This window comes from Phacochoerus africanus, chromosome 6 (genome assembly GCF_016906955.1).
Source record: "Phacochoerus africanus isolate WHEZ1 chromosome 6, ROS_Pafr_v1, whole genome shotgun sequence".
Classification (NCBI taxonomy): domain Eukaryota; kingdom Metazoa; phylum Chordata; class Mammalia; order Artiodactyla; family Suidae; genus Phacochoerus; species Phacochoerus africanus.
The window spans coordinates 131,177,474-131,204,291 of record NC_062549.1 but is presented as its reverse complement, the minus strand read 5'-3'; the positions used below and the strand labels follow the sequence as shown (position 1 = coordinate 131,204,291).

At 46.0% G+C, this 26,818-nt stretch overlaps 1 protein-coding gene across 4 annotated transcripts in view; it reads right to left on the bottom strand.

The window, feature by feature from the left end:
* Positions 1-3,080: 3,080 nt before the first annotated feature.
* MCOLN3 (mucolipin TRP cation channel 3) overlaps positions 3,081-26,818 on the bottom strand; it is a 30,659-nt gene continuing 6,921 nt past the window's right edge. For 2 of the 4 annotated variants that reach the window (XM_047785434.1, XM_047785433.1), the window contains 11 exons: positions 24,784-24,951; positions 21,695-21,848; positions 20,131-20,215; positions 19,957-20,053; positions 14,361-14,460; positions 10,950-11,062; positions 10,721-10,870; positions 7,135-7,236; positions 6,908-7,030; positions 5,806-6,012; positions 3,081-4,853 (listed from right to left, as the gene is read on the bottom strand). In XM_047785434.1, coding sequence (XP_047641390.1) covers positions 4,722-4,853; positions 5,806-6,012; positions 6,908-7,030; positions 7,135-7,236; positions 10,721-10,870; positions 10,950-11,062; positions 14,361-14,460; positions 19,957-20,053; positions 20,131-20,215; positions 21,695-21,848; positions 24,784-24,951 — 1,431 coding nt within the window. In that variant the 3' untranslated portion in view covers positions 3,081-4,721. Of the gene's footprint in view, positions 4,854-5,805; positions 6,133-6,907; positions 7,031-7,134; positions 7,237-10,720; positions 10,871-10,949; positions 11,063-14,360; positions 14,461-19,956; positions 20,054-20,130; positions 20,216-21,694; positions 21,849-24,783; positions 24,952-26,818 lie in introns of those variants that run through there. The other 2 variants (XM_047785436.1, XM_047785435.1) reach the window with 2 other exon arrangements.

The following is a 26,818-nucleotide window of genomic DNA, read 5'->3' as shown; positions in this document are numbered from 1 at the left end:
CTAGTTTAGGTTGACAAGATTTCTCAAAAAGGCAACACAAGAACAGAAGACGTTATCTGTGGTGTAGGAACCTATTTCTTCGTGTCCATCTTTACGTGTTGCTTTCCTGACTTCTGGGTGATTCTGGACCCACTCGTGGCAGGCAGCTTTGGTCTGGCCAGGAGCTGAATCCACGCTGCAGCTCGTCCTAGCCCAGGCTCGTGCAGAAAACCCTCTGCCACCGCATGTAAACGGTCAGCAGGGCCCCTTTCCGTGCTTGACCTGTCAATGCCCTTAGCTACCCTGCGGGAAGGTATGTACGGATGGATTGACTTCCCCGTCACTGGGTCTCCTGCTTTGAGGTAGTCCCCTTTACGTGTTCCTTCATGTGGGTGCCGCCTGCGAAGGCACTGGGCAGAGGGGTTTGGCCAGCTCTTGACCTCCCAACGCAGCTCTTGCCACAGCCGCTGCAGGGACGGAGACCCACTCTCAGGAAAGGCAGCCACGAGGGAACTCCCTGAGAGCTTGCTGGGTGTCAAGCCACCCTGTCTAACGCATCAGGGCCCCCTCACCCCGGCGCGGTCCCTGAGAAGAGAGGCTCGTGGCGAAAGGCAAAGGGGACGTCTCCCTAGGTCTCCGGAGCGACCAAAGCTCGGGGCTTAGCACGGCCGCCCACCCAAACACCTCCGAGGGCCGCCTTCCACGCATCCATCAGCGCCAGCCTCCGCGCAGGTTCCTAAACCCTGGGACAGTCCGGGGCTTGCCAGCTGCCAGCTCCCAGTTCCCAAGAGAAGCCGCGTGGGTCCCGGCTCCTGCCTCTGCAGGAACCCCGGGCACCGCCATCCCCACGGCAACCCCCAGGCCTTTCTCAACACTCTGCCACCCGACCAGGTGGCCGAGGCGCCTCAAAGACACAGGGGCGAAGGCGCACCTGTGTCCTCTGCCCGACAGGGGCCATGCTGGAGCAGAGAGTCCCAGGGGGGCACGGAGAGCAACCCCAAACCTCTGGGTGCTTGCTGCCGGTGCCACCCCACACACGCTCAAGCCCTGCTCTCAGCCTGGACCTGCGGCCTGGGAGCCAGTCGGGGCTCCAGAGACGCAGACGGTCCCCTGCCGCCCTCTGGTGGACAGCTGCTCTCACAGCGCCTCTCCGCGCCTCCTCCTCTCTCTGGCGCCGCAGCCGGGGCTGCAGTGGCCCGGGGCACCAGGCCGGCGGGATTTCCCCTTCCTCCAGGCTCTGCAAAAGCAAGAAGGGCTCCACAGGGTGGCCTCTTTCTCTCCCAAGGTCTTTCAGAGCCCCGAGGCCAACCTACCCCACCGCCACTCCGCTCCGGACCCCGCGCCCCGCATCGGGAAGGACGGCCTGCTTCCGTTTCCCAGGGATTCATGCCTGGAGGCCTTTAGGAAGAGAGGCGTGGACCTTGGAACCTACGGATGTATTTCCTCCACTTTCCAACCTGTACTCCTTCATTCCTACAGGTCGGCCTGCTTTCCTTCTTTCCTGTTTCTTCCTTTCCCTCTCTCTTTCCATCTTCCTTTCCTTTCCTCCCTTCCTTCTTTCTTTCTTCTGTTCTTTCTTTCTTTCTCTGACCCCACCTGAAGCGTGCAGGACGGGCTCCCCATCGACAGTTTGCAGGCCGCCGAGGTTCCCAAAGCCACCGCAGGGACAGAGGCAGATCCTTAACCCAGCGAGCCACGAGGGCTCGCCACCAGAGCTTCCTCCGCATCAATCTACCTACCGGCCTTAATTCACCCGACCTGGCCTTAGAGCAGCTCTTCCTACCAGGTGCATAGAGAGAAAAAAAAAAAAAAAAAAAAGAGGCTCACGTGGAGGGAAAAAAAACGGAATCGCAGGAGCCCTCTTGAGAGAAAAGGCACAGGGAATAGTGCCGATGCTCACGAAACTGTCACCGTTTTAGCACCTGCCACTCACAGCCCGCAGGCACTTGGTCTGGATTCTGAATCCCAGGCCTGGTTAGGGTTTCAGATTTGCCCCCTCTTCAGCAGTTGCAAATCATCAGTAATTAACAACAACCCTCTTCCACACTCTAACCTTAACTCCAACCCTAACTCTAACCTGAGCCCGCCCCTAAACTTAAGCCTTGTCTGGAACCCAAACCCCTTACTAAAATCCTAATCGGAACCTGAATTGGTTCCTTAACCCTAAACAGAATCTGAACCCTAATCCTGTGGGCCTCTGGCTCCTTGCCCATTTTGCTGCGTATTCTGGCAGGGCCTGCTCTTTTGAGCCCCGTGGCGCCGTGTCCCTGTCCATGTCTGTTCCACATCCAGTGCTGACCTGATGTGTGCCCTGGGAGTGGTTGTGATTAAGCAGCCTCGCTACAGCAGGCATGGAGTTGCTTTGTGTGTTTTCCCGGTGGGCATTGCTGGAATGAGGTGAGAAGGAGAACATGCTGCAGGTCCTTGTCCCCAACCCAGGCTCATCCAGAGTGCCAAGGTCAGCAGGTGCTGGCTGCTGGGCCACACGAGGGAGTCCCCATGAGTACCTCTTGATCTCCCCCTGACAACATGCAGGCTTCCTTTGAACAGAGTGGACAGCCCACCCCAGGTGGGAGCTCCTGGTGACCCTACAGGGGACAGGGCAGGGAGAGGCCAGAAGGGAGGGGAGAGGGTGCCAAGGGAGACCCATAGGGTAGGGGACCAAGGGGTCTGGGTTTGAGCTGGGGACGGATGAGCAGGTGGTGAGTGTGACCCAGGAAACCTGCCCTGGTGACATGTAGCTGAACCTGCTTCAGGGGGAAAGGTCTCCTCGGTGATTCCCAGCACAGGATTGTTAAACAAATCCCATCTAAGGAAGGATTTCTAACACAATCCCACTGAAGGGAAGGCTCGCCAAGTGAATCTTCCTAAGTGGAGGCCGGTGAGGCGGCCCCCTCAGAGGAGGGCTGTGGAAACTGCCAGGGGCAGGCGAGCCCCCTGAGTGGGCAGTGGGTGCACTTGTGCTGGTCACTGTCCACAGCACAGGCCTGGCCCTGCCAACATCAGGACCCTGTCATCTAGGTGTCCTCGGACAGCAGCTGATGTTAGGCATAAAGGGGGAGCAGCTCATGAGTGTAAAACATTTTCAGAGGAAAGCAATATTTGATGACTGTACTGTTCATTTGTTGACTTTTTTAGCCACAATTTTTCCGGTTTTATGGGGGAAGATGTGGGGATTATAGACGAGTCAAAATTTAAATTTTCAGAATCTGTGTATCTGCAGCTTCAGTACCACTGATGACCCATAGTTTTACGGCTAGGAAAGGATTTCTGATTTTACGTATCATGTAACGGATCTGCTGTGATGACAGGACAATTAAGATTACAACGGTACCTAGCAAATGGTTTCAGTTGGCCTCCTTGTGCATCTAGTGCACGTGTATGAGTCATTTTAGTCGCCAACAGGATGGAAGCTCCAGTGGGGACCTAGGATGGTGGCGTCAGGTCTCTTCTGGTCTGTCCTCGTGGGAGCCTGGGCTGCATTACAAGAAGCTCCCAGCTGACTTTTGGGTTCTGACCACCACGTGACGAGAGAAATTGTTAACGGTTTTGTTTTGCATGTTGCAACGGGTCCTAACTGCTCCCTACCCCAAGCCCTAAACCTAACCTACCCCAACCCTGAGGGACGCGAGACCATCTTTACTGTGTTGCCCCTTCACTGTCTCTCATTGTTGATGGCCGCCATGGCAACAGTAGACTTTGACCTGTTCTCCAGTGGAAAAAGCAAGTGGACCAAATAAACAACGACCCGCTCCACACTGATCCCAAATCCTGCACTTAATTACTCGGAAAATATTGTCCATTAAGTTGGAAATGTTTGCCTTCTCTGTAACTGTGTGCTGAGACCTGAGGTGCAAAAGCCACCGATGGGCAACAGGGCTACCAACTCCAACTTCAATTACAAAAGAAAACTGTAAATGCACAACCAAGTGCCCAGGCTGCTCTCCAGGTTTCTGCCCGAGCGATTCCTGAGACACGGCCCAGCAAGTTCTCTCCCTGCCATCTCGGTGGCCCGGGCCCATCTTCCTGATGGACTCCTGGGAGGGATCAGGGCGTGTGCATGATCCGACCCCAGAGCCCAGATGCTGACGTCAATGTACAGCTGAATGTCCTGGGTGAACCCATGGTGGCAGAAGACCACCCAGATGGCACATCATCCGCTGGCCAGCTGTTCATGGCTCAGAAGTCCCCGGCCTACAAGGGCCAGGATGCCCCACCCCATTTATGTAAAGAGCTGCCTGGTGAGGGGCTGTAAGATGTCCTTCCCAGATAAGGACCTGGAAGGAATCCCCTGAAGCCGGTGGACCCCGGAATGAAAGGTCCCCAGGTCCCCTGAAGCTGTTCCGTCCCCACCCTTTTCCAGGAAGGATTAGGTTGCAGGGCTCTCTCACTGCCACACTCTTCCCCATTCCACCCGTACTCCCCGCTGGCTTCCCAGGGGGCCACGCCCCGGGTCCGTCAGTATCAGCAACACGGAGTGTCTAACTTTCCTTGCAAATGACCCCCACTTCCCTCGGCACGTCTGGACCCGTTTCTATTCCATCCTAAAGCATTTCCCCATCTGCAGGTTGAGCTCCTGATCACAGACACCAAGGGGGACGGCTCTGGCAGGGTGAGCCCATGGGGCTTGGCCTTCAGGACTTGCCCAGGTGTAATTCCCAACCCGCCCCACTCCTCTGGCACCACGAGAGGAAGCAAGGATCAGGCTGCCCTAGATTGGCAGGTAGCAGGTATGTCCACACTCAAGGGGACAGCCTTCCCGTCGACACTGGAGGGCCGTCTTCTAATTGGTCCTCTCCCGACTTGGGCTCATCTTTGCACTCGGATATAAACGTGCGGAGTTCAGTCTCCGGGAACCCATCCTCTTGATAATGCTGTACAGAAGGATAAAAGAGGTTTTCATTGTGAAGTCCCTTGAAAACACATGTATTTCAAATTCAAAGTGGATCATTGGCAACAGAAGGGACCAATAGTATACCTACCAGTATAAGGTTATTAGAAATGTATTCTGCTTTTCCATATTTCAAAGGCCTCAAACTGACTTTTAAAATATCCACTGTGAGTGATAATAGCTTGCTTTTTTTTTTTTTTTTTTTTTTTTTTTTTTTTTTTTTAGGGCCAAGCCCTTGGCATATGGAAGTTTCCAGGCTATAGGTCCAATCAGAATTGCAACTGCCGGCCTAGGCCACAGCCACAGCAACACCAGATCCAAGCCGTGTCTGTGACCTATACTGCAGCTCACAGTAATGCAGGACCCTTAACCTACTGAGCAGGGCCAGGGTTCTAACCCGCACCCGCACCCGCACGGATACTAGTCGGGTTTGTTACCACTGAGCCGAACTCCAGATAACAGCTTTTCAGCTCGTGCCCCTGACTGTACGGCTCATACATGGCTAGAACTTCATGTATCGCTATTCCCTGACTGCTGCTCAGACCCAGCCTCTGGTGTGGTCCCAAACAAGCAGGGGCTTTCAGAGAGTAGCGGGTTCAGCCATAGCATATTCCAAACAAAGAGGTCGACTTTTCTTTACGAGAATTGGATTTTAAAAAATTTTGACTGCCTCAATTGTCTGCTTCAGTACCTACTGATCTTTATAATTCTAATAAAAGATTAGAAAGCTTGTTTGAAAAAGCACAATTCCTCAGAGACAAAACGTTCAACGTTCTAGAAATCGTTTCTCTGTCATTCGTGTCTCTCAGCATCTAAAATCAAAGTCCTTCCCGCTACCCTGAAGAACTTGCCCTTCTGTCAGTTCCCTCCCCCCGGGTCCTCTACTTCACTGCCACTCTACCAGTTCTAGCAGATGCGGCTCCTGATGAACCTACCTTAATTGTTTCGTATGTATCAGTGATCAGTGCGATGAAAAGACTTAAGATCATGTATATAAAGAGGCTGATGAATGAGTAGAGGTAAATTCTGCTAAACAGCCAGACCAAGTAACTTTTTTGCTGCATTTTTGCAAAAGTGGCAAACATATCATCTCCATTTATCAGTGAGAAAAGGCACTCGGAAACCACGTTCAGAGAACGGAACTGGAAAAACACAACAGAAAAACTCACCTCATTTCATGTTCCTTCCCATCGGAGGCTTTGAGCATGACACCCCATTAAAAATAATGGGAATATCCCCAGGTGCCCTTTCAAACACATAACCTGGAGTAAGTACAAGCATTTTTTTAAACAGGAGACATCACGCAGAAGTTTAACAGCATGTACCCACTGGAGACACCTAGGGAAACGGAGTCACTCCCACAGGCATTTGTTTTGTGACACTTATAGCATGTACACGCCTGCTGTTTTTCCTGGAAAAATCAGCTCCTTCTTGACGCTCCTCCGAATAAGAGCAGCCTGAATACAAGACAGAGGGGCTGGTCTGCACCCTTCGTGTTTTTCTGAGCTAAGCCTTGCTCTTCTCTTTACCTTCGTAGAAAGAGGTCCTTGAAATGCTTTTGCAGAAAAAGCCAGGCCCCAACCATGCATGCTCATGCTTCTTGCTTTAAACTTCATTCCATTCAAGATGATGGCATTATAGTCAGGACTATAACTCCAATAAAAAAATTTTTCAAATGGTTCTACAAGTTTCTCCCTATACTACTTTTTAAAATAAAGTCACATTTCAATAAGACTTACCTAAATAGCCTACTCCAATATATGCTGATGAATCAGTGTGGCAAACTTGCCTTGGCAGATAGTAAGAAGAACTTAATTATCTGACATTCCACAAAAGGAGTCGAGGCAGCCAAGTGAATCAACTACCCTCTCAAGTTGGTCTTGCTTTACCACTTTATAAACACGGCAACAGATACACTACCTTCAACGTTTTAAGGCTGAGTCGCAAAATAAAAGGAGCCTATTTTAAAAGAATAACAAGCCACTGGCACTGCTCTGAGAGCTTAACAGCAGCAGGAAAAACGTTGTTTGGCGGTACCTTATCATGGTAAGGTCCCAGCACGATCCATCCGCAGAAGCAATAGCCTAGATAAATCATAGCCGCACAGCAGCAGAACCTGATGACGCTGGGCAGCGCTGCCCGAAGGGTCAGAATGAGGAGCTGGAAAATAAGAGAGCTCATTAGAAGCCTTGGTCCCTCAGACAAAGCAGTGGGCTAACTGTGACAGAGAAACACCAACAGCGTGGAGCGCCCTGGATTCCTACATTGTACTTTGGAAAGAAGCTGAGGTATCGGAGAGCTCCAAGCCACACGAGCAGCGTAGAAGCCCCGAGAAGTATGCTGCAGACACCATAGCTCGTCAGACTCTGAAACAGAGTGGAAAAAACAACCAGTTACACATTAGAAATTCATGCCGGGAGTTCCCGTTGTGGCGCAGCAGAAACGAATCTGACTAGGAACCATGAGGTCTCGGGTTCGATTCCTAGCCTTGCTCAGTGGGTTAAGGATCCAGCTTTGCCATGAGCTGTGGTGTAGGTCGCAGATGCGGCTCAGATCTGGCGTTGCTGTGGCTGTGGTGAAGGCCAGCAGCTGTAGCTCTGATTAGACCCCTGGCCTGGGAACCTCCATATGCTGCAGGTGCGGCCCTAAAAAGACAAAAAAGAAAAGCAAAAAAAATCATTTGGGCAGAAATTATTTGAGTAGTAATGAGTCAGGCACTGTTTTAAGTGCTAAGGAGGAAACAGTGAACAAAATCCCTAATCCCTAAGTGGAAGTAAATCAGCAAGCCCCGTGGTACACTGGCTGCCAGTGACCGCTGAGGAGGAAATCCAGGGCGGGGTGAGGGGCGGCTGCGCGATGCCCCGCAAACAGGGTGGCGGGGACCAAGCACAGAGCGCGGGAGAAATGGATTTGGGATTTTGGAATAACCCGAGAGGAAGAGGAATCTGAAATATACATATTCTGAAATATATATCTGTACACTTCGCTGTACACCTGAAACTAGCATAACAGTGTAAATCAACTATACTTCAACAAAAAACAGCCTAACAGGAGTTCCTCGGTGGCTCAGGGCGGGACGGATCCAGCGCCGCCACTCCTGCGGCTCAGGTTGCTGCACTGGATCCCTGGTTCCTGGGCGGCCAAAACCACTCTAACAAGTAGGGCGATCCAGGATGGTGGCACTGAAAAGCGGGTGTCTGAGCATAGACGTGAGGAAGCAGGGGAGCAGCCAGGCAGAAATCTGGGGGAGAGCTTTCCTGCCGCTGGGGCCGGAAGTGCAGAGACTCCAGAGCAGGAGGGGCCTGGCGGGGGCGGGGCGATGGGGGCGTAGGGAGTAGCGGGGAAGGTAGCCTAGGGCCTCCTGGGGACAATTTCACCACTTTGCCTTTCACTCTGCAGAGACTAGGGAGATGGCTAGCTGAGAGCAGCAGGGACACGAGGCGAGGCTGGCCCCTGGCTGAGAGCAGAGGCTGAAAGAGTGACGGCTGCTGTGATGATACAGAATGGAGCTGTGGTGGTTTGGACCAGGCTGGTAACAGGGGAGGGATGAGGTGATGGTTGAAGGTAGCCAAATAGGGTTTCCTCTTGGATTAGATATGGAGGGGGAAGGAGACTGGTCGAGGCTGAATCCGTGGTCTTTGCCTTGAGCAACTGAAAGGAGATGCCATGAGCTGAAGGCCAAGGGGAAGTGGGTTTGAACGGTGCAGGTAGAGATCTCAGGCATTCTGTTACTGCCGTGTTAAACGTGAGAGGCCAGGGAGACACGCACATGAGGATGTGGCATAGACAGGTGGATATTTAAGACGGGAGTTCAGGGAGTAATTCCAAGCTGGAGACAGTTTGAAAATTACTGGAAAATAGATACTATTTAAGGCCATGGGATAGGATGGGGTCACCAAGACAGGGGCAGAAAAGAGAAGGTGTTTGAGCAGTGTGTCCTGAAGCCCTTTAGCACGTTGGTACGATGCGCGGGAACCAGCAAAAGAAAGTTGGAAGAGCAAGCAGGGATCTAGGAGGAAAACCAGGTGAGCGACAGCCAGGGAAAAGGGTCATCAACAGGGAGGCAGGGCCTGCGGTGCCACAAGCTGCTTCGAGGTTAAGATGAGGCTACATACCTGACTAGCAGATACAGCAACAGGAGCGAACACCGGAAAGCACCCTGTCTGTGGCTGTCAGGACGGCCTGACTGGAGCAGACACCACACAGACTGGGACGCGCAGGGTCAGAAGCAGGACTAAACCCTCTGCTGAGGTCTTTGCTGTATAACAGGGAGCAGAGAAATGGGGAAGGGCTGGAGGGAGAAGAGGCTGCGGTTTTGTCTTTTTAGAAAGGAGAAAAAAGCATCCTGATGGAAATGACGTGGCAGAGACGGAAACCGCACGATGCACGAGAAATGGAAGAGGAACAGCAGGAGCTCCGCCCCGAAGTGAGACGGTGGGGACGGCATCTGGTGGGCTTTCTACCTTCAGCTCATGGCATCTCCGCAAGGAGGAGGTGGGCTTGGTCAGAGACCTAAAGAGCACGTGCACAGTAACAGGAGCAGCAGAGTGCATGGACACTGACGCTGATAAGTAGATACATCAAGTGCAAGTTGGTGGAATTTCTATTTTTTTCTATTGTTTTGTGAATAGCTGAGAGTGAGGATGAGGCCAGGGTATTAGAGGTTTCAACAAGAGAAGAAAATATATGAAATGATTGGCTATAAGACAGGGGGAATGAATGTTCTAGAAAAATGTAGAAAGAGTCTTGGACACCATTAAGGGCTCACTGAGGTTGGTGAAAATGAAGAGTTGCTGCAAACCTGCCCCCACCCCTCTTTTTTTTTTTTTTGCTCCCTAAAGTTAGACACCTAGTTCATCGGTACTTGCTGCTCGTGGCAGCAGCTGCTCTCTGGCCTCCCAAACCCAGTCTCTAAGGGATGGGCCTGGGCTGTCTCCCCAGCTCCCCTGAAGTTCAGTGTGCCTGAACTCTCTCCAGGGGAAGTGAACAGGTGCAAAGGCTGCCATTCTGAGCAGAGGCAAGACTGAGAGAGACCCACCCACTCCACGTTTTCCTCCCATGGGCTGCGACCTGTTTGTGAGGCCACCCAGCATCAATCCCGCAGTCTGAGTGAGCCCTCGCGGCTGGCAGGGAAAGGACGGGAGACGTCTGGGTCCCTGAGTGACAGTGTGATGCCGAGTGACTTGCCAGCCTGGAAAACCTGCCCTGACTGTGGCATGAGGGGAAAAAGGCTCCTTTCTCCCATGAGCCATTGCATCTGAGGTCCCTGCCCAGGAATGTGAAGTATAACACATTCCCCACGTGGATCATACTCATATTTGGTAGTAGTCAAAGCTAGAAAGACATACGTTTAAACAAGATTAGTTTGAATAGTATTAGTTTTACTTGATTTTTTTGCTTTGGAGGAGGGTTGATATCCAGGCTGACTTAGTCCTAAACGAAAATGGAAAACCACTTAGCAGATCAGTGAGAAAAGCAGGAAACGGGAATATTTTCAATCCGAATGAACAAAGGAAACACCTGTAAGCCCACCCACAACAGCAGCTTGGGTTTGCCCCCTGCCCCCCTACCCACCTTCCAGCCCTACACTTCCTGTTGGAGATTCTGGGAGTTCTTTTAGCAACAACAAAAAGACACCTTTTTCTGTAGTGGCCTTGGTGTGTGCATCACACTTTGAAAAACAGCCCAAATGAGTTCTTGGCTTGATTTTTTAAAAATTAGTTATTTCAGGTTTACTCAATACAAAGTTTGAAAGAAATCATTTACTCTGCAAATTCTTTCATTTTGGAAAAATAAATGACCATTAATGCAAAACTAATACTAACAATGGAAATAGGAAAAAAATTTTACCTTAGCTTGGATTTCCATTTTCAGAATTGATCCAATGACAGTCAATATGTCACTAATAATTATCATAATGTACCATCCATTGACGAATTCCATTCGGTCCGAAACAGAAACTTCCTTCTTATAGTGAAGGAGGAAAAAGTTGGCAAATTCCTTTTGGGAGAAGAGAGGCAAGCTGAGTTTGTCTATCAGTCAAACGTTCCAGCACGTTCCGAGAAAGCAGCGACCCTACCTGCTGAAGCTGGAGGCCCCTCACCACAGACCGCGCACACAGGGTCAAGGAAGCCAAGCAGGTCAGAAGAACGAAGGCGTCGAAGATCATCATGTAGCGCGTGTTCTTCTGAACTGCAGGGAAAGAGGGTCACCCGCTCACACAGTGGGACACTTAGACCGTGACACGGGCGTCTTTCTTTCTTTTCATTTCTAGCCTCGTTTATTTTAACCGCTGCATTGCGTCCTTCAGCATGGATGTACCATACTTTATCTGTAAGGACCCTGGGATTGTAATCTGCATTTCCCGCTACAACCCCCTCCCCAGGTCCTCTTCATGCACAGCTACAAGTGAGCTCTTCAGACGGATGAATATCTAAAGATGGAATTGTTGGGTTAAGGCACGTGCATCTCTCTAAAAAGAGATCTAAGCACTTGTTCTCCAAAACGATCTTGCCAGTTTACACACCCACTCATATCACCACATCTCCATCACTGGATATGAGTATCTTTTAATTTTTGCCAATCAAAAGAGTAAATAATTTCAAATGCCGTCTTCATCATGTATCAAAATGCCGTTTGTATTCAAGTACCATATCTTACCCGTCCAATGTTTTTTGTGTGTTTTAATGCCTAAGACAAATACCCCTCATTATTCTTTCCTAGAATTTTTGCTGACTCCTCTTGCTTATTTATTTTTCCATATATTCTTTAGGATCAAATTGTCAAATTCCAATAAAAATTCTACTGAAAATTTCGGGGGACTCAAGAGATTAGATGTGGAGCCATTTGTGCAAAAATATGGTGTGCCTTTTCATTGACACGTCTTTTTTTTTTTTTTGTCTTTTTAAGAGCCACACCTGTGGCATATGGAGGTTCCCAGGCTAGGGGTCTAAACGGAGCTGTAGCCACCAGCCTACTCCAGAGCCACAGCAACTCAGGATGCGAGACTTGTTTGCGACCTACACACAGCTCAGAGCAATGCCGGATCCTTACCCACTGAGTGAGGCCAGGGATCGAACCTGCAACCTCATGGGGTCAGATTCCTGGTCAGATTCGTTTCTGCTGTGCCATGATGGGAACTCCTGATTCGTCTTCTTTTTGCATTCTTCAGGAGCATTTGCAAGTTTAAGATGGATCTTTTACACACATTTTTAGAATAATTTAAGTAATTCAAGCGTTCTTTCCAAGAAGACAGCAAGAGAAAAGGCTCTGACCCACCTTCTTCCATTAGTATTGAAGGAAGGTTAAAGGTCCTTCTTCTGCAAATCTCCACCACCAGACATCAGAGACCTTTAATATCAGCTTGTAGTCTTTTGTTAATATAGTTAGGGTCCCTGCATGTCCTATTAAAATATACTCATCTAGGTAAAAAATACTCATTAAGCACCATTATGTCTCCACATGCAGAGGATGCAGTGAACAGGACAGGCCCCTGATCTTGTGCAACTTCTACTCCTTTGAGACAAGCCAAACAAGTAAATGAACAAAATACTTTCAGGCAGAGGAAAGTCATGTGAAGAAAATAAATCCGAATAGCCAATACGTATTGAATGCATTTCCTGCCAGGCTTAATTCTAAGCACTTAACAGGGTGGTTTTTTTTTTTACTCATTTGCACCTCATGGCAACCCCCACGGTGGGTGCAATTATCCCCACTTTGCAGGCGAGAACCTGAAACACAGAGAGGTCTCAGAACTGGCCCGAGACTCCAGAGCCAGTAAATGGCAGAGTCGGGCTTCCAACCTTTGCAGTCTGTCTCCAGATCTGCATTGGTCACTTTGCATGAATGGTTCTTGGTAACCCCAGGACCTGTGAGAAATGCACATTCTCAGGCCTCACCCTAGACCCAATGACTCAGGAGCTGCATTTCCCTAAGGTCTCCAGGTAACACTAAAGTTTGAGCACCAATGCTAAGGGGGCTTGGCGTGGGGGACTGGGGAGAAGAAAGGCTCACTTTCCCCAGTGAAGGAAGGGCCACTAAGGGGGCACTGGGCTTTAGTTGAGACCTGAGTGACATTGCAACCACCCATTCAGAGACTCTGACATTGCAACCACCCATGCAGAGACTCCGAGAGCCAGTCCTCCCAGCAGGAGCATGGCCAGGTGAAGGGGGCAGGCAGAGCGCTGGCCCGTGCTGTCTTACAGAGCATGTCTTCACTGAGCAAGTGGGGCTGCTCTGTGCTGATGAAAAGAGCTCCAGACTATTTTGCAATGAAGCATTATCCTGTAGTTTTGTCAAGAGGCACCTGTTATACATATGACTAAATCTACTTTAGAAAAACTTAAAATCCAAGAAATAAGCATTTGAAAGAAAGCCTATGTGCCAGGCATGTTCACATGCCCTCATCTTCCCCCTTCTCAAGTTTCTGGAGAAGTGCTACAATGTCTACAGGTGACAAAAGAGGCTTGTGTTTCAAAGAAACAATTTTGTGATTGAAATAAACGTTTGTGATCCAAGATCCTCATGTATGTGAAGTTACCTATTAGTGAAAAGAATACTAGAATGAAGAAATTTTCTTTTATTTACTCGGACCATCTCATCGCTACTTTTGCATTTCATGAATCCTTCCGTAGGAAACCCTAAAGCAATTATTATCCAAACATGTTCTGAATAAGGACCCACTACACACTGCTGGGTTCCAGCCCAGACCTACAGACTATCCTGCGTGGAACGTGGGAGATGGGATCTTGGCAGGTAACTGGGATGATGGTCTGCTGACTTAATCATCAAAGTCTAGCATGACACACTGTCACGTACAAGGGACTAGGAAATGAAGCAGAGCTATTCTTTCCAGCCAATTTTCTGAAGTTCAGCTCCAAAATTCTCAGTGGTACTCAGTTTACACCTGAATTTGTGTCCGTATTTCTAGGAATGTACACTTTCCTTATTTAGTCTACTTTCTGACCTAGATAGGAAATCTTTATAAAGTGTGGGATGCTTCAAGGTCAAATCCTCCCTGACATCTCCCTGGCTGTAGGACCATGGGCACCAAAAATCAGTTCTGAGCCTTGGTTTCTTCATCTGTAAAAATATGGATGCTACCTATCTATCTCAACAATATTTTCAAATATTAAGGTAAGGAAAATGTAGGTGGAACTACTTATGCAATAAGTACTCAATAACATTGCTTTGAGTATATGTGATCTTTTTTGCTGGAGGGATTGTAAACAATTTTTTTTTTTTTTTTTGGTAAAGAGTGAGCCAGTGAGGTCATAAGGAAAAGGCAGAAAAAGCCAGTTCAATTACAAAAAACTTATGAATTACTTGGAACATCAAATAACTACAATGAATTGATTTACTTGCAGAGAATTAGGGACTTGGGAATGGTCCAATTCTTTTATTTACTGTCCCACATACCCCTGGACCAGCAATTTAATGACCACTTCACATTATTAACCGTCTTGAAAACTAGTAAAAATCTGTCACTTACTTGATCCAGATACATGCCAGTCTTTACATTCCCTGATGGAAATGTCATTTTCTAAACTTATCTTAATTCTTCCACTGTGGGCTCTGTTGTCAAATGTTATCTGTGAATAATAGGAAAAGGGTCAAAACAGACCTATAGTTTTTAAAGCCAAGATACCTCTATGCATTAAACCAGAAACAATTTTTCCAAGGTGATGAGAGACCCAGACTCTCATCTCTGACCTGTTGCCAACCCTGTTCAACCTGGGGAAGTTCCCTTTATTTCTTTGTGAACTGAAAAGGCTGAACTCAGTCTTCTACAGAGAATTTTCAGTCTCCAAAATCCTGTTTCTAAGCTGGTGTTCAAGCCCTGAACGACTTACCAAACAAGAGAACTTCTTGCTCCTTCTCAGGCTAAGCACCTTCAGATGCCCTCCTAAAATGAGCAAGAATGGGTACAAGTCTGTTTTTCCCCACCTTCCAGCAAGGCCTCAGATAGGCATAGATTTTTAATGCTCTTTGAAGTCATACTCAGACAAGGGCTCATCATTTCTGTCTTGAAACATTTTAGGTGGAGATCTTTCAATTTTCCTTCCGGGACTAGATTTCTTCAGGTATTACAAAGGGTGTGGTCATAGGGAAACAAAAGCCAGGTCTGGCTTCAACGGTAACTGTTTCAGGACAGCAGGCATCAAAGGGGCAAAGCCATGCTGAACACCTTTCATGCTTCTTCCACTGTCTTCCCTTCTAGCTCCCTTCATGTTCTCCTTGCAGAAACAGAGAGGCAAGGTATGAAGATTAGTCTCTTTTTTTTTGTTTTTGTTTTGGTCCTCTTCTCTCAAGTCCATAAGGAAAAAAAATTCTGTTAAAGTCTGTCATTTAAATGAGTTTTATAAGATTCTTCATGTGGGGTAATCAGATCTACTTCAGATATAAGATTTCAAATACTCAATAAGTCTAGTTACTCTGTTTATCCTCACGTTCAACTGCAAGTTTCTTCCCTTGACAAGCAACCAAGGGCATTGTTAGTGTCTGCCCATGTCCACAGTTGCTGAGGGGCCCAGCCTGAGCCTCATGAGAAGAAAATGCTCAGGATCACTTGAATGAGTCAGAAATCCTTGCCAAGGAGAAACCATGCTTTTCACCACACAAAGAGCTTCAACTTCTTACAAATAGTAAGGGGCTCATTAAATATCTATTGAATAAATAAACTTTCACTTAATGTCAATCATGTCTAAGTAAAGTTTAGAAGAAGTTGACTTCTTTAAATGAAAAAGAGGAGTTCCCATTGTGGCTCAGCGAGTTAAGAACCCAACTAGTATCCATGAGGATACAGGTTCAATCTCTGGCCTTGCTCAGTGGGTTAAGAATCTGGCATTGCTGCAAGATGTGGTGTAGGTTGAAGATTCAGCTCAGATCTGGCATTGTTGTGGCTGTGGCACAGGCCAGCAGCTGTGGCTCTGATTCAACCCCTCACCTGGGAACTTCCACTTGCCATGGGTATGGTCCTTAAAAAAAACAGACATAAAAAAAATGAAAAAGAAAAAACACTGGATTTAATTAACAACAGACAGTAGAGAAAAGAAAGAAGATTGGTTAATTTGAAGACACAGCAATAAAACTATCCAAAATAAGAAAAGAAAAAAAAAAAGACTGAAAATAAAACAAAATCGAGAGCTATGGGACAACTTTACATGCTCAAATACACATATTATTAGAATCTATGAAACGTGGGAGGAAAGAAAAAGAAAAATATTTGAAGAAATAATACTGAGTCAATGTCAAATATAATGAAAACTAAACCCCATAGGCCCAAGATATTCAATGGACCCCAAATACAAGAAACAGGAGGAAAACTACATTAAAGTATATCACAATCAAATCATTAAAATCAGAGCTAAAGAGAAAAAAAATTTCCAGCAGCCAAAGGGAGGCAGATACATCCCAACCAGAAGAACAAAGATGAGGAAGACAATAGATTTCTCACAAATAATACAACTAAAAGAGCAACGTCTTTAAAGTACTGAGGGAAAAACAGTCAACCTAGAATTCTATACCTAGTGAACCTTTTTTTTTTTTTTTTTGGTCTTTTTGTCTTTTCTAGGGCCGCACCCATGGCATATGGAGGTTCCCAGGCTAGAGGTCTAATCAGAGCTGTAGCTGCAGCCTACACCACAGCCACTGCAACTTGCCAAATCCGAGCCACGTCTGTGACCTACACCACAGCTCACAGCAATGCTGGATCCTCAACCCACTGAGTGAGGCCAGGGATTGAACCCGCAACCACATGGTTCCTAGTTGGATTCATTAGCCACTGAGCCACTACAGGAACTCGGAACTATTTTTTTTTTTTAATGAAGGTGAAGAGTTCCCCTGTGGCACAGTGGGTTAAGGATCTGATATTGCCCTAGCTGTGGTGTAGGTTGCAGCTATGGCTCAGATTTGATCCTTGACTTGAGAACTTCCACATGCTGTGGTTGCGGCAAGGAAGGAAGGAAGGAAGGAAGGAAGGAAGGAAGGAAAAGAAAAAGAAGGTGAAATGGTTTTTCAGGAGTTCCCGTCATGGTGCAGCAGAAAAGAATCCAACTAGGAACCATGAGGTTTCGGGTTTGATCCCTGACCTCACTTAGTGGGTTAAGAATCTGGCATTGCTGTTAAGCTGTGGTGTAGGCCACAGACACAGCTCAGATCTGGCATTGCTGTGGCTCTGGCGTAGGCCCATGGCAACAGCTCCGATTAGACCCCTAGCCTGGGAACCTCCATATGCCTCAGGTGTGGTACTAAAAAAAAGGCAAAAGACAAAAAAAAATGGTTTTTCAGACATACAGAAGCTGAAAGAACTTTTTAGCCAACAGACCTGTGTTATAAGAAACGCTAAAGGAGGCCCTTTTGTGTAGAAGTTAAAGGGCACCCGATGGGAGCCAGGAACTACACAAAAGAGAGAAGCGCGGAGTTCCCGTCGTGGCGCAGTGGTTAACGAATCCGACTAGGAACCATGAGGTTGCGGGTTCGGTTCCTGCCCTTGCTCAGTGGGTTGACGATCCGGCGTTGCCGTGAGCTGTGGTGTAGGTTGCAGATGCGGCTCGGATCCCGAGTTGCTGTGGCTCGTTGCTCTGGCTCTGGTGTAGGCCGGTGGCTACAGCTCCGATTCAACCCCTAGCCTGGGAACCTCCATATGCCGCGGGAGCGGCCCAAGAAATAGCAACAACAACAACAAAGACAAAAGACAAAAAAAAAAAAAAAGAGAGAGAAGCGTACTGGGGATGGAACTACATGGGCAGATATAAACACATTCAATTATTTAAGTTGCTTTAAAAGATATCTGACTGTTTAAAGCAAAAATAGTAACAATGCATTGTTCCAGTTTACATCTGGAAGTAAACTGTATGACAACCATGACATGAAAGCCAAGATGGGAGAAACGGAAACATGTTGCTCTTAGGTTTTCATGCTGTACGTGTAGTTATACACGTGTACCATGAGCCTACAGCAAAGTGTATTAGCCAATAAGCTAACATGTGCACTCTAACAGAATCCTAAAAAGATACTTAATTAATCCAAAAGAAGGCAGAAAAAGAGGAAAACCATATTACCAATCACATGCACTTTGAATTACGGAAATCCCTTAATCACAAGGTAAAGACTGTTGGGTTGGATAAAAAGGCAAAACAACTACATGTTGCCTAACAAGAAGCCCCCTGTAAATATAAGGCACAAATAAGCTTAAAAGGCTAGATAAAGATATGCCATGCTAACAGTAATCTAAAGAAAGCTGGAAAGGCTATGTTACTAGCAAAGTAAGTTTTTGCACAAAGAATATAACAAGGGTTAAAGAGTGTGCTAGTTCATACTGATAAGAGTCAGTTCAAGTGAACACAGGAATCCTAGATGTTTATATACCTAATAAAGAGCTTCAAAAGACAGGATGCAAAATCCATCCAGCTGTACGAATGAACGCTAATGCACTTCTTTTACATTATAAATCTAACTGGACACACACAGGATAGACTTAATAAACAGCTGTTGAGGCGTTCCCATTGTGGCACAGCAGAAACGAATTCTACTAGCATCCAAGAGGATACAGGTTCTATCCCTGGCCTCGTTCAGTGGGTCAGGGATTTGGTGTTGCCATGAGCTGTGGTATACCACGATCCAAGCAGATGCGGCTCAGATCCTGCATTGCTGTGGCTGTGGTGCAGGCTGGCAGCCGTAGCCCTGATTTGACCCCTGGCCTGGGAACTTCCATATGCCACAGGTGCAGTCCTAAAACGCAAAAAAAAAAAAAAAGTTGAATGAATCTAACATCTACTACATATCTGATACTTTGTTAGATCTTCATATCTGTTATCTTCTATCTCGACAACAATTTTGTCAGGTAAGGAGGCACTATGAGTAATAAGCCAAGGTCTGCAAACATCCGTAGCAAGGAAACTCAGCAGCTAGAGCCCTGGGCCATGACCTGAAGCCGACAGCCACCGCCTGCTAAGAGCTGACCATACAGAACCCACAATCCTCTGTTCCTTTTGCATTTGAACCCTCCTCTGTGCCAGGAACTATTCTTGGTACTGAAAACAGAGTGCTGAACGAGACAAGGTGCCTGCCCTCAGAGAACTTACATTGAGACACAGAAGACAGATAATTAACAAGTAAACAAGTTGGTATAGTGGCCCCCCCCTTCTCCACAGAGTGTGTATTCCAAGACCCTGAGTGGATGAGTGGCTGTCTGAAACCCCGATCATACCTGAACCTACACATATACTATTTTTTTCTATTCATATGCACATACCTATGATAAAATTTAATTTATAAATTAGGCACAGTAAGAGAGTAACATCAATAACTAGTAATAGAACAATTACAACAATATACTATAATAGAAGTTACAGGAACGTGGCCTCTCAAACCGTCTTATGCAAATTCAATGCCTTTTCCATCTTAACTAAGTACTGACCACGCGCTGTGGCCATAATCTTTGCAGTTTGAGGTGAAACAGCAAAACTAGCACAGAATTCTTTTGCCTTCTTCATAATTATCATGGATAGATTATTTGTTCTTACTGTAGATTTAGCAACCTTAACATACATTCTTTTTCCTTCCTTATTAAGTTGAGAACTTCCACACTTTCGCTTGAAGGAATCCTCTGGCATATCAGAATTGCCACCTCACCACTTGGGTGATTTGGGGCCACTCTTGAGTAAACTAAGGGTGACCTGCACATAAGCACCTCGAGCCCGGGACAAATGATCTGATAACTGAGGTGGGGGGATGAGACGAATGCGGATGAGTCCCATCCGGGGAGGGTCAGAGTGGGACAGCGGAAGTTTTCATTTATGCTCCTCAGAATGACATGCACTTGAAAATTTACCAATTTATTTCCAGAATTTTCCACTTAATAGCCTCAGACAGAGGTTGACCAGGTAACTAAATCCTCAGGAAGTGAAAACGCAGATAAGGGACTAGTGTACGACGAACCGGAGCAAAAGCTGAACCAGTGCTTCCCTGTGCATGTGAGTGGGACGGGGACACAGTCTGTGCATGCACACAAGTGATGAGACATCTGTGCAGATGCAGCTCTTTTTCTCCAGACAGGACCTAAACCCAGCCCAGTCCACACTTACAGTCAGGGTGAAGTCATAACAGTCAGGGAGTTCGTGATGGCGAATCGTCTGCAGATTAATGGCCTTGAGTTTAAACTGCAGCTCCACCGTTAGGAGTCTGGAAAACAGGAGATTCTGGGGCAGTGAAAACACAGACACACTAACATGAGCTGCACTCCCATCTGCCTCCCTCACCTGTGAAAGTCAAGGGTTAAGTTGAGCTTTTTCTCCTCCAGTGTTCCGGTGTCAACAGCTTCATCCGGCTCAACAAAGAAACATTCTGCCACAGAAAGGAATGAAACACGATATAGCACCTCAAATACATACAGAAACTGCATCTTGAAAGGATCAAATATTTAAGCCTAGATATTCAGATTCTGGGCTTTTTCTGAATTCAGATTTTTAAAGATACTCACCCGCACCACGTAGTTACAGGGACTCCCTTGTTATTAATACACAAGGGACTACAAACGTTCCTGGAGTGGGTTGGGTAGAGACAGACCTGAGCTCCCCACACTATCCTCTGTAGGGTGCCGTCTTCCCTTCTGTCTTTTACGCCTAAACTTGGAGGCTCTCTCCCTTTTTGTATCCTAAGCATAGATTTGAAGCACCTGCCGTGTCTAAGATAAAATTTTGTTTAAAGGACCTATTTTTAAAAATATTATGTGTTGACAATCTCTCCTCATAAACACCTTTTTAAAAAGGAAGGCAGCATATCTTGGGTGTCACTATTCGGTACCATAATCCTTTACTATTCTTCTTAAAGAACATTTTCCAGAGGCTAGTGTTAAAGGTACTTACTTGTTTTTAAACTCAATGACCTAAGCTAATGTTTTAGGTACAAACTGCAAATAGAACTTTGCTAGTAAGAATACACGTGCTTGGGAGTTCCCTCATGGCACAACAGGTTAAGCACCTAGCATTGTCACTGCTGTGGCTCAGGTCACTGTGGTGCGGGTTTGATCCCTGTCCCGGGGAACTTCCACATGCTATGGGCATGGCCAAAAAACAAAAAGAAAGAGTAAGCCATGCAATTCTAAGTTTGGGTGTCCCACCTTATCTGCAAAGACAGTGAACATGAAATGCTCTTGAGGGGACAGAGTTTCATATACATCAAGAATCTGCAGAGCTCCCATTGTGGCTCAGTGACGACGAACCCGACTAGTATCCACGAGGACTTGGGTTCGATCCCTGGCCTCGCTCAGTGGGTTAAGGATCTGGCATCGCCATGAGCTATGGTGTAGTTTGCAGCCATGGCTTGGATCTGGCATTGCTGTGGCTGTGGTGTAGGCTGGCAGCTGTAGCTCTGATTAGACCCCTAGGCTGGGAACCTCCATATGCCATGGGTGCGGACCTTAAAATGACCAAATAATAATTTGCCAGCATACTGCTTTATAAGGGCAATATCTGTCTATTTAACTGGCTTACCCAGATTGAGAGGCAGTGGAATACGGTGGCTAAGAGCACAGAGTGGGTCACATTTCAGCACCGCCTCTTACCCGCCCTGCCTTGAGCAGATCACTTACCCTCCAGTCCTTTATGAAATGAGGATAATAATAAATGTACCTCTTTGTTTTTGGTGTTTTTCCTTAAGAACCATGAGTTACAGTGAAGTACCTGACACATGATAACTCTGACATAGTTCTTACTACGACCTAATACCACAGACCAAATCAATGTTTTCAGAGGTGAAATTGCTGATTTTAAGTATAAATCAAGGCATTCAAAAAGGAAGTTGTAGCTTATAGAAGGACATCACCAGTTTTGACTTCTGGATCAACGTCAAAGGTGTCATTTCCAGGACAGACGTTTCCTTGCTTGTAGAAGTGCCAACAGATCGCCATGGCCGACTGCTCCGCGCCCTTGTTCTCGTAAGCGTGGTTCCCAACCGAGATGCTGCGTAGCTGCAAGTACTTCAACCGACAAGAGAAAAGAGGAACAGCTAGCCATGGGAAGTGAAGCCCAGACCCCCCTCCCTGCCTGCCTGCCTTTGAAACTGCGTCGTTTTCCGCCTTCGGTCCAGGTGGAGACCTGCACACCAGTGTGAGAATAAGTGACAGGCTACTGAGGGCAGGATGGCAGAGTAATTAGAGTTCTGGGTTCAAGTTCATCTCTGTGACCTTGAGCAAGTCACAAACTTCCTGAGCCTCTGCTTTCTTATCTGCAAAATTAAAGGCTTAAGCCATATAACCTCCAAGGATCTTTCCTTTTTTGAAGAACTGTTAGGGACTGACTTTTACATTTAGTGTGAATACAAATTGTGTTTCCTACAAGGTCAGAGTTCTGCTTTACTATAATACAGGAAGTGGAATACCATTGTTCCGGGTGAACCAGCCAAACTTTTTACAAAAAAAAATAGTATTTTAAAAATCATTTTGGCAAGAATACAGTTTACTCACTTTATAGCAAGAGTCCCCTACTGAAAGCCCTCCATGGCTTCCTGTTGCTCAGAATCAACTCCAAAGCCCTTTGCCAGGGCCTGTTAAGCCCTGAAAGACTAGCTCCACCTCCAGCCTTCCCCTCACTCCTTTGCACACTTGCCTTAAACATACCCATATTGTCCAGCCTCCTGTCCTTTGCTGTTTCCACTCCTTCGGCCTGAAATACTCTTCCCCAGACTTCAAGCCCCTAGAGAGGCGTTTTCTGGCCATCCTGAGGCCACTATTTATATTTTATGCTACTTAACTTTTTTCAGAGCACTCATCACTGTTGGAAATCAAATTATTTGGGTTAAACTTCTTTCAAATCCACCTCCTCCATTAGAATAAATTCCACAGAGCAAGGAATTTATCAAGGCCACTGCGCTTAACTGCAGCCCTGAGAACAGAATTGTAAGCAGAAAGGGTAGGAGTCCCCAAAGAAAGAGAAGCAGGCAGGGCTTTCTTGGCACAAGAGAAGCCATTCTTGGCCTAGGCCATTTTGTGATCTAAGCCTGGTCACAATGTTGATCTTTGAGCAAGTCTCAGGAGCTCAGGCCTTAAAGGAACAAAGGAATGCAGAAACCGATGACTGTTATCAGACAAGAGGAATAGCAATAGCAAAGACAAAATTCAGTTGCAAGGACTCCCCGCTGGGTCGGTGATAAAGATCAGCCAGAAGACTGAGCCGCCAGATCAACTGGAGCCCAAGGGTGATGCTGCTGACCTTCTCTGACCCTCCTGGCTTCAATCGGCTAAAACTTGGGCCAAGCTCCTTTGGGACTATGCACGGACCCTTAGCCTAAAACCTCCCCAGAGTTCTCGTTGTGGCTCAGCAGGAATGAATCCAACTAGAATCCATGAGGATGCAGGTTCCATCCCTGGCCTCGTTCAGGGATCAGAGATCAGGGACGCAGGGTCGGGGATCCAGCGATGCCACGAGCTGTGGTGTAGCCCTGCAGCTACAGCTCCGATTCGACCCCTAGCCTGGGAACCTCCATATATCTCGGAGCTGCCCTAAAAAGCCAAAAAAACCCTCCCCAATTTTGCTGTTGGGGAGACACTGCCTTGGTAAAGATCCCCGCTGCCCCCCTTACTTGGCTGCGGGTAACAAATTCCTCCTTCTCCCGATCTTTGGCTTGGCTGTGTCTTTTGTTTCACACCCACAGAGTTAAACGCAGTTTTCCGGTAGCAGCATAAGGCACAGAAGATACTTTTTACCTTCAGTTTAAAGTGCCTGACAGTGCCTGGAGGATGGGGGGGAATGATGTGTCTTAAGTAAACCCCACCCCAATTAATGTTACTACCTGTACACATGCAATTCTGCAAAGAACCCAGAAATACGATCAGCGGAATGGCCTGAATGGCAAATACTGTAGTTTTAAAATTGCTTTTAGGCTTACAGTTAAGGTAAAAACGTTTCAGGAGAAATTCAATGAACTGTTTACTTCTTGTTTCTACCCACCTCTCCCAGCAAACTACCAACTAGGTTCAGAGTAGCTTCAGATAAACTTAGTAAACTTAAAACAAGAATCTCAAAGCTGAATATTTCCATCATTACACTATTTTTTCCTTTACAAGTTGCAAGACATTATTTAACAACGTATGCAGCTTACTTCAATTACTGTAGATTCCTGGCCTATTTTCGAAAACTGAATGCTATCAGAAAGCCTTAGTGTCATAAACATGTATTTTATCTCACTGTGCATAGTTTGTTTCTACATAATGAAGAGCAACAATTGCATTATAACAATTTTTTGAAGAAGGGTTTTGATAATTTTGAAATGTTGTTTGCAGACTAACCCAGTTGGAAGAACTGACTTCAAGAAAGCTTCCAACAATTCCCACAGGATACGAATTTTCAGACTTGAGAAAGTACTGTCTGTAGCAAAAACAAATTGATTAGAAACTCAGAATAGAATTTGACTCATCTGTAGGAACAAGCTTCCTTTGGGGGGGAGTTAATCAATGTTACAATAAAATCATTGTCACAGATGACATAAACCCTTATTTTTTAAATGAACTTTCAGGTCTCAGTTACTATATACTCTGCAAAGTCAATATTCTCATTATTTGTGAAGAACCCCTGAAAGTGTAAACTCTGAAGACTTAATGACTACTTACAACCAGGGTCACGGCGGACCCTTTGAAATCTTAGAGGTTCTCATGCCAAGCCCTAGCTCTGGCTGGTTTAATTAAGACTTTGAAGTTTCTGTCTCTCTATTACCAAACAAAAGCTTCTCTTAACTTCTACTTTTGTAAAAGGCTGTCGGCAATACGAAAAAATTAAGGGTTTCATACATGACATTTATATATTTCATTTTAAAGTTCACCCTTGTATACTTGAATGTCAGTTTCTATTATGTATACTGGCAACAATTCTCTGGTCTAATTTTTCTCCCCCCAAAAAGTATGCACACACTTGATTTACCCGGTTCACTGCGAAGATGATCCGATCGTATACGTCACTTTGGGTGTACACGGCATATGTGTCATCCATCTGGTCCACATAGCCCTTTAGAAAGAGGTGTTTAAATGCTATCATGTTCTCTTCCTTGAAAGCTACCACCATCTGGTTACTTAGCCCGAAAAAGATCAGCTTAAAAGAAAAAAAAGGAAGAGGGTAAAAAAGTGATGAAATAGAAGTTCTCCATATAATAAATCAATTTATCTATTCAAGATTCAATCTCGGAGTTCCCGTTGTGGTGCAGTGGTTAATGAATCCGACTAGGAACCATGAGGTTGCGGGTTCAGTCCCTGCCCTTGCTCAGTGGGTTAACGATCTGGCGTTGCCGTGAGCTGTGGTGTAGGTTGCAGACCCGGCTGGGATCCCATGTTGCTGTGGCTCTGGAGTAGGCCAGCGGCTACAACTCCGATTAGACCTCTAGCCTGGGAACCTCCATATGCTGCAGAAGCGGCCCAAAGAAATAGCAAAAAGACAAAAAAAAAAAAAAAAAGATTCAATCTCTAACTAGCCAAGACATGAAGCAACCTAAATGTCCATTGACAGATGAATGGATAAAAATAATGTGGTATATGCATATATATATGTTCATATGTACATTGTATGTATACATGTATGTTACATACATATATAATGGAAAACTACACAGCCATAAAAAGAATAAAATAATGCCATTTGCGGCAACATGGATGGACCTAGAGACTCTCATGCTAAGTGAAGTGAGCCAGACAAAGATAAATATCATATGATATCACTTATATGTGAAATTTTAAAAAATGATACAAATGAGCTTATTTACAAAACAGAAACAGACTTACAGACACAGAAAACAAATTTACCCAAGGGGAGGGGAGGATAAGTTGGAGTCTGGAAGTAGTGGATACAAACTAAACCATATATGTTTTTATGTGTCTATTTATATATAAAATAGATAACTGAGGGATGGACTAGGAGTATGGGTTTAGTAGATGCAAATTATTGCATTTAGAATAGATGGACAATAAGGGCCTACTGTACAGCACAGGAACCGTATCCAATCTCCTGGGATAGACCTTGATGGAAAATAATATATTTTTAAAAAGAGTGCATGAAACGGAGAACAAGGGTCTACTGAACAGCATAGAGAATGATACTCAATACTTCATAATATCCTATAAGGGAAAAGAATATGAAAAAGAATATAAATATGTATTTATATGTACACATGTGTGTATATAAAATTGAACTGCTTTGCCGTAAACCAGAAACACATTATAAATTAACTATACTTTAATTTTTTTAAAAAAAGATTCAATGTCTATCTTGAATATATTCAATAGAAATTAAACTTTTGGCAGCTGTGAATTAATTTGTCCTTAAACATAAGGTGGGTTTTCAGTTTTAAAACAAAAGAAAGCGACCTCGCATGTTTTCAACATTTATTTTCTGGCATGATGTCAATTATGACACTGTCCTCACCAAGAAAAAGCTTTAGGAGTTCCCAGAAGTCCTTTAGGAGTTCTTTTGTTCAGAGAAGCAAGGTGACTTTGACTAAGGAAGTAAGGAGATTTCCCTAAGGAGGAAATCCTGAAACCCTGAAGTATGCGCATGGTTTGGGCAGGGGACCTTTGAGGAGCATGGGGGACGGCTCAGAAGGGCAAGTGGAACTTAGCACTTTGAGGGCCAGAGAGGACACCGGCATAATTCGATTAGAGAAACAGTGAAAGCAAAAATGTGAGCAGAAAAACTGGAGTCAGACGCTGCAGGGGCTTGAACAGTCAGTGGAAGAGCTCATATTGGATTCTGCAGGACATCAGGGTCTTGAGGCGGGTGTACAATAAAATGTCGGAAACATCTTACGTAAGTCCTATAATCAAACTATAGTCCTGGGTCAAACTACCAAAACTGTGATAATAAGGCCAAAAGTAAAAAATTCTTCCAGAGTTCCCATCTTGGCACAGTGGAAATGAATCCGAACCATGAGATTGTGGGTTCAACCCCTGGCCTCGCTCTGTGGGTTAAG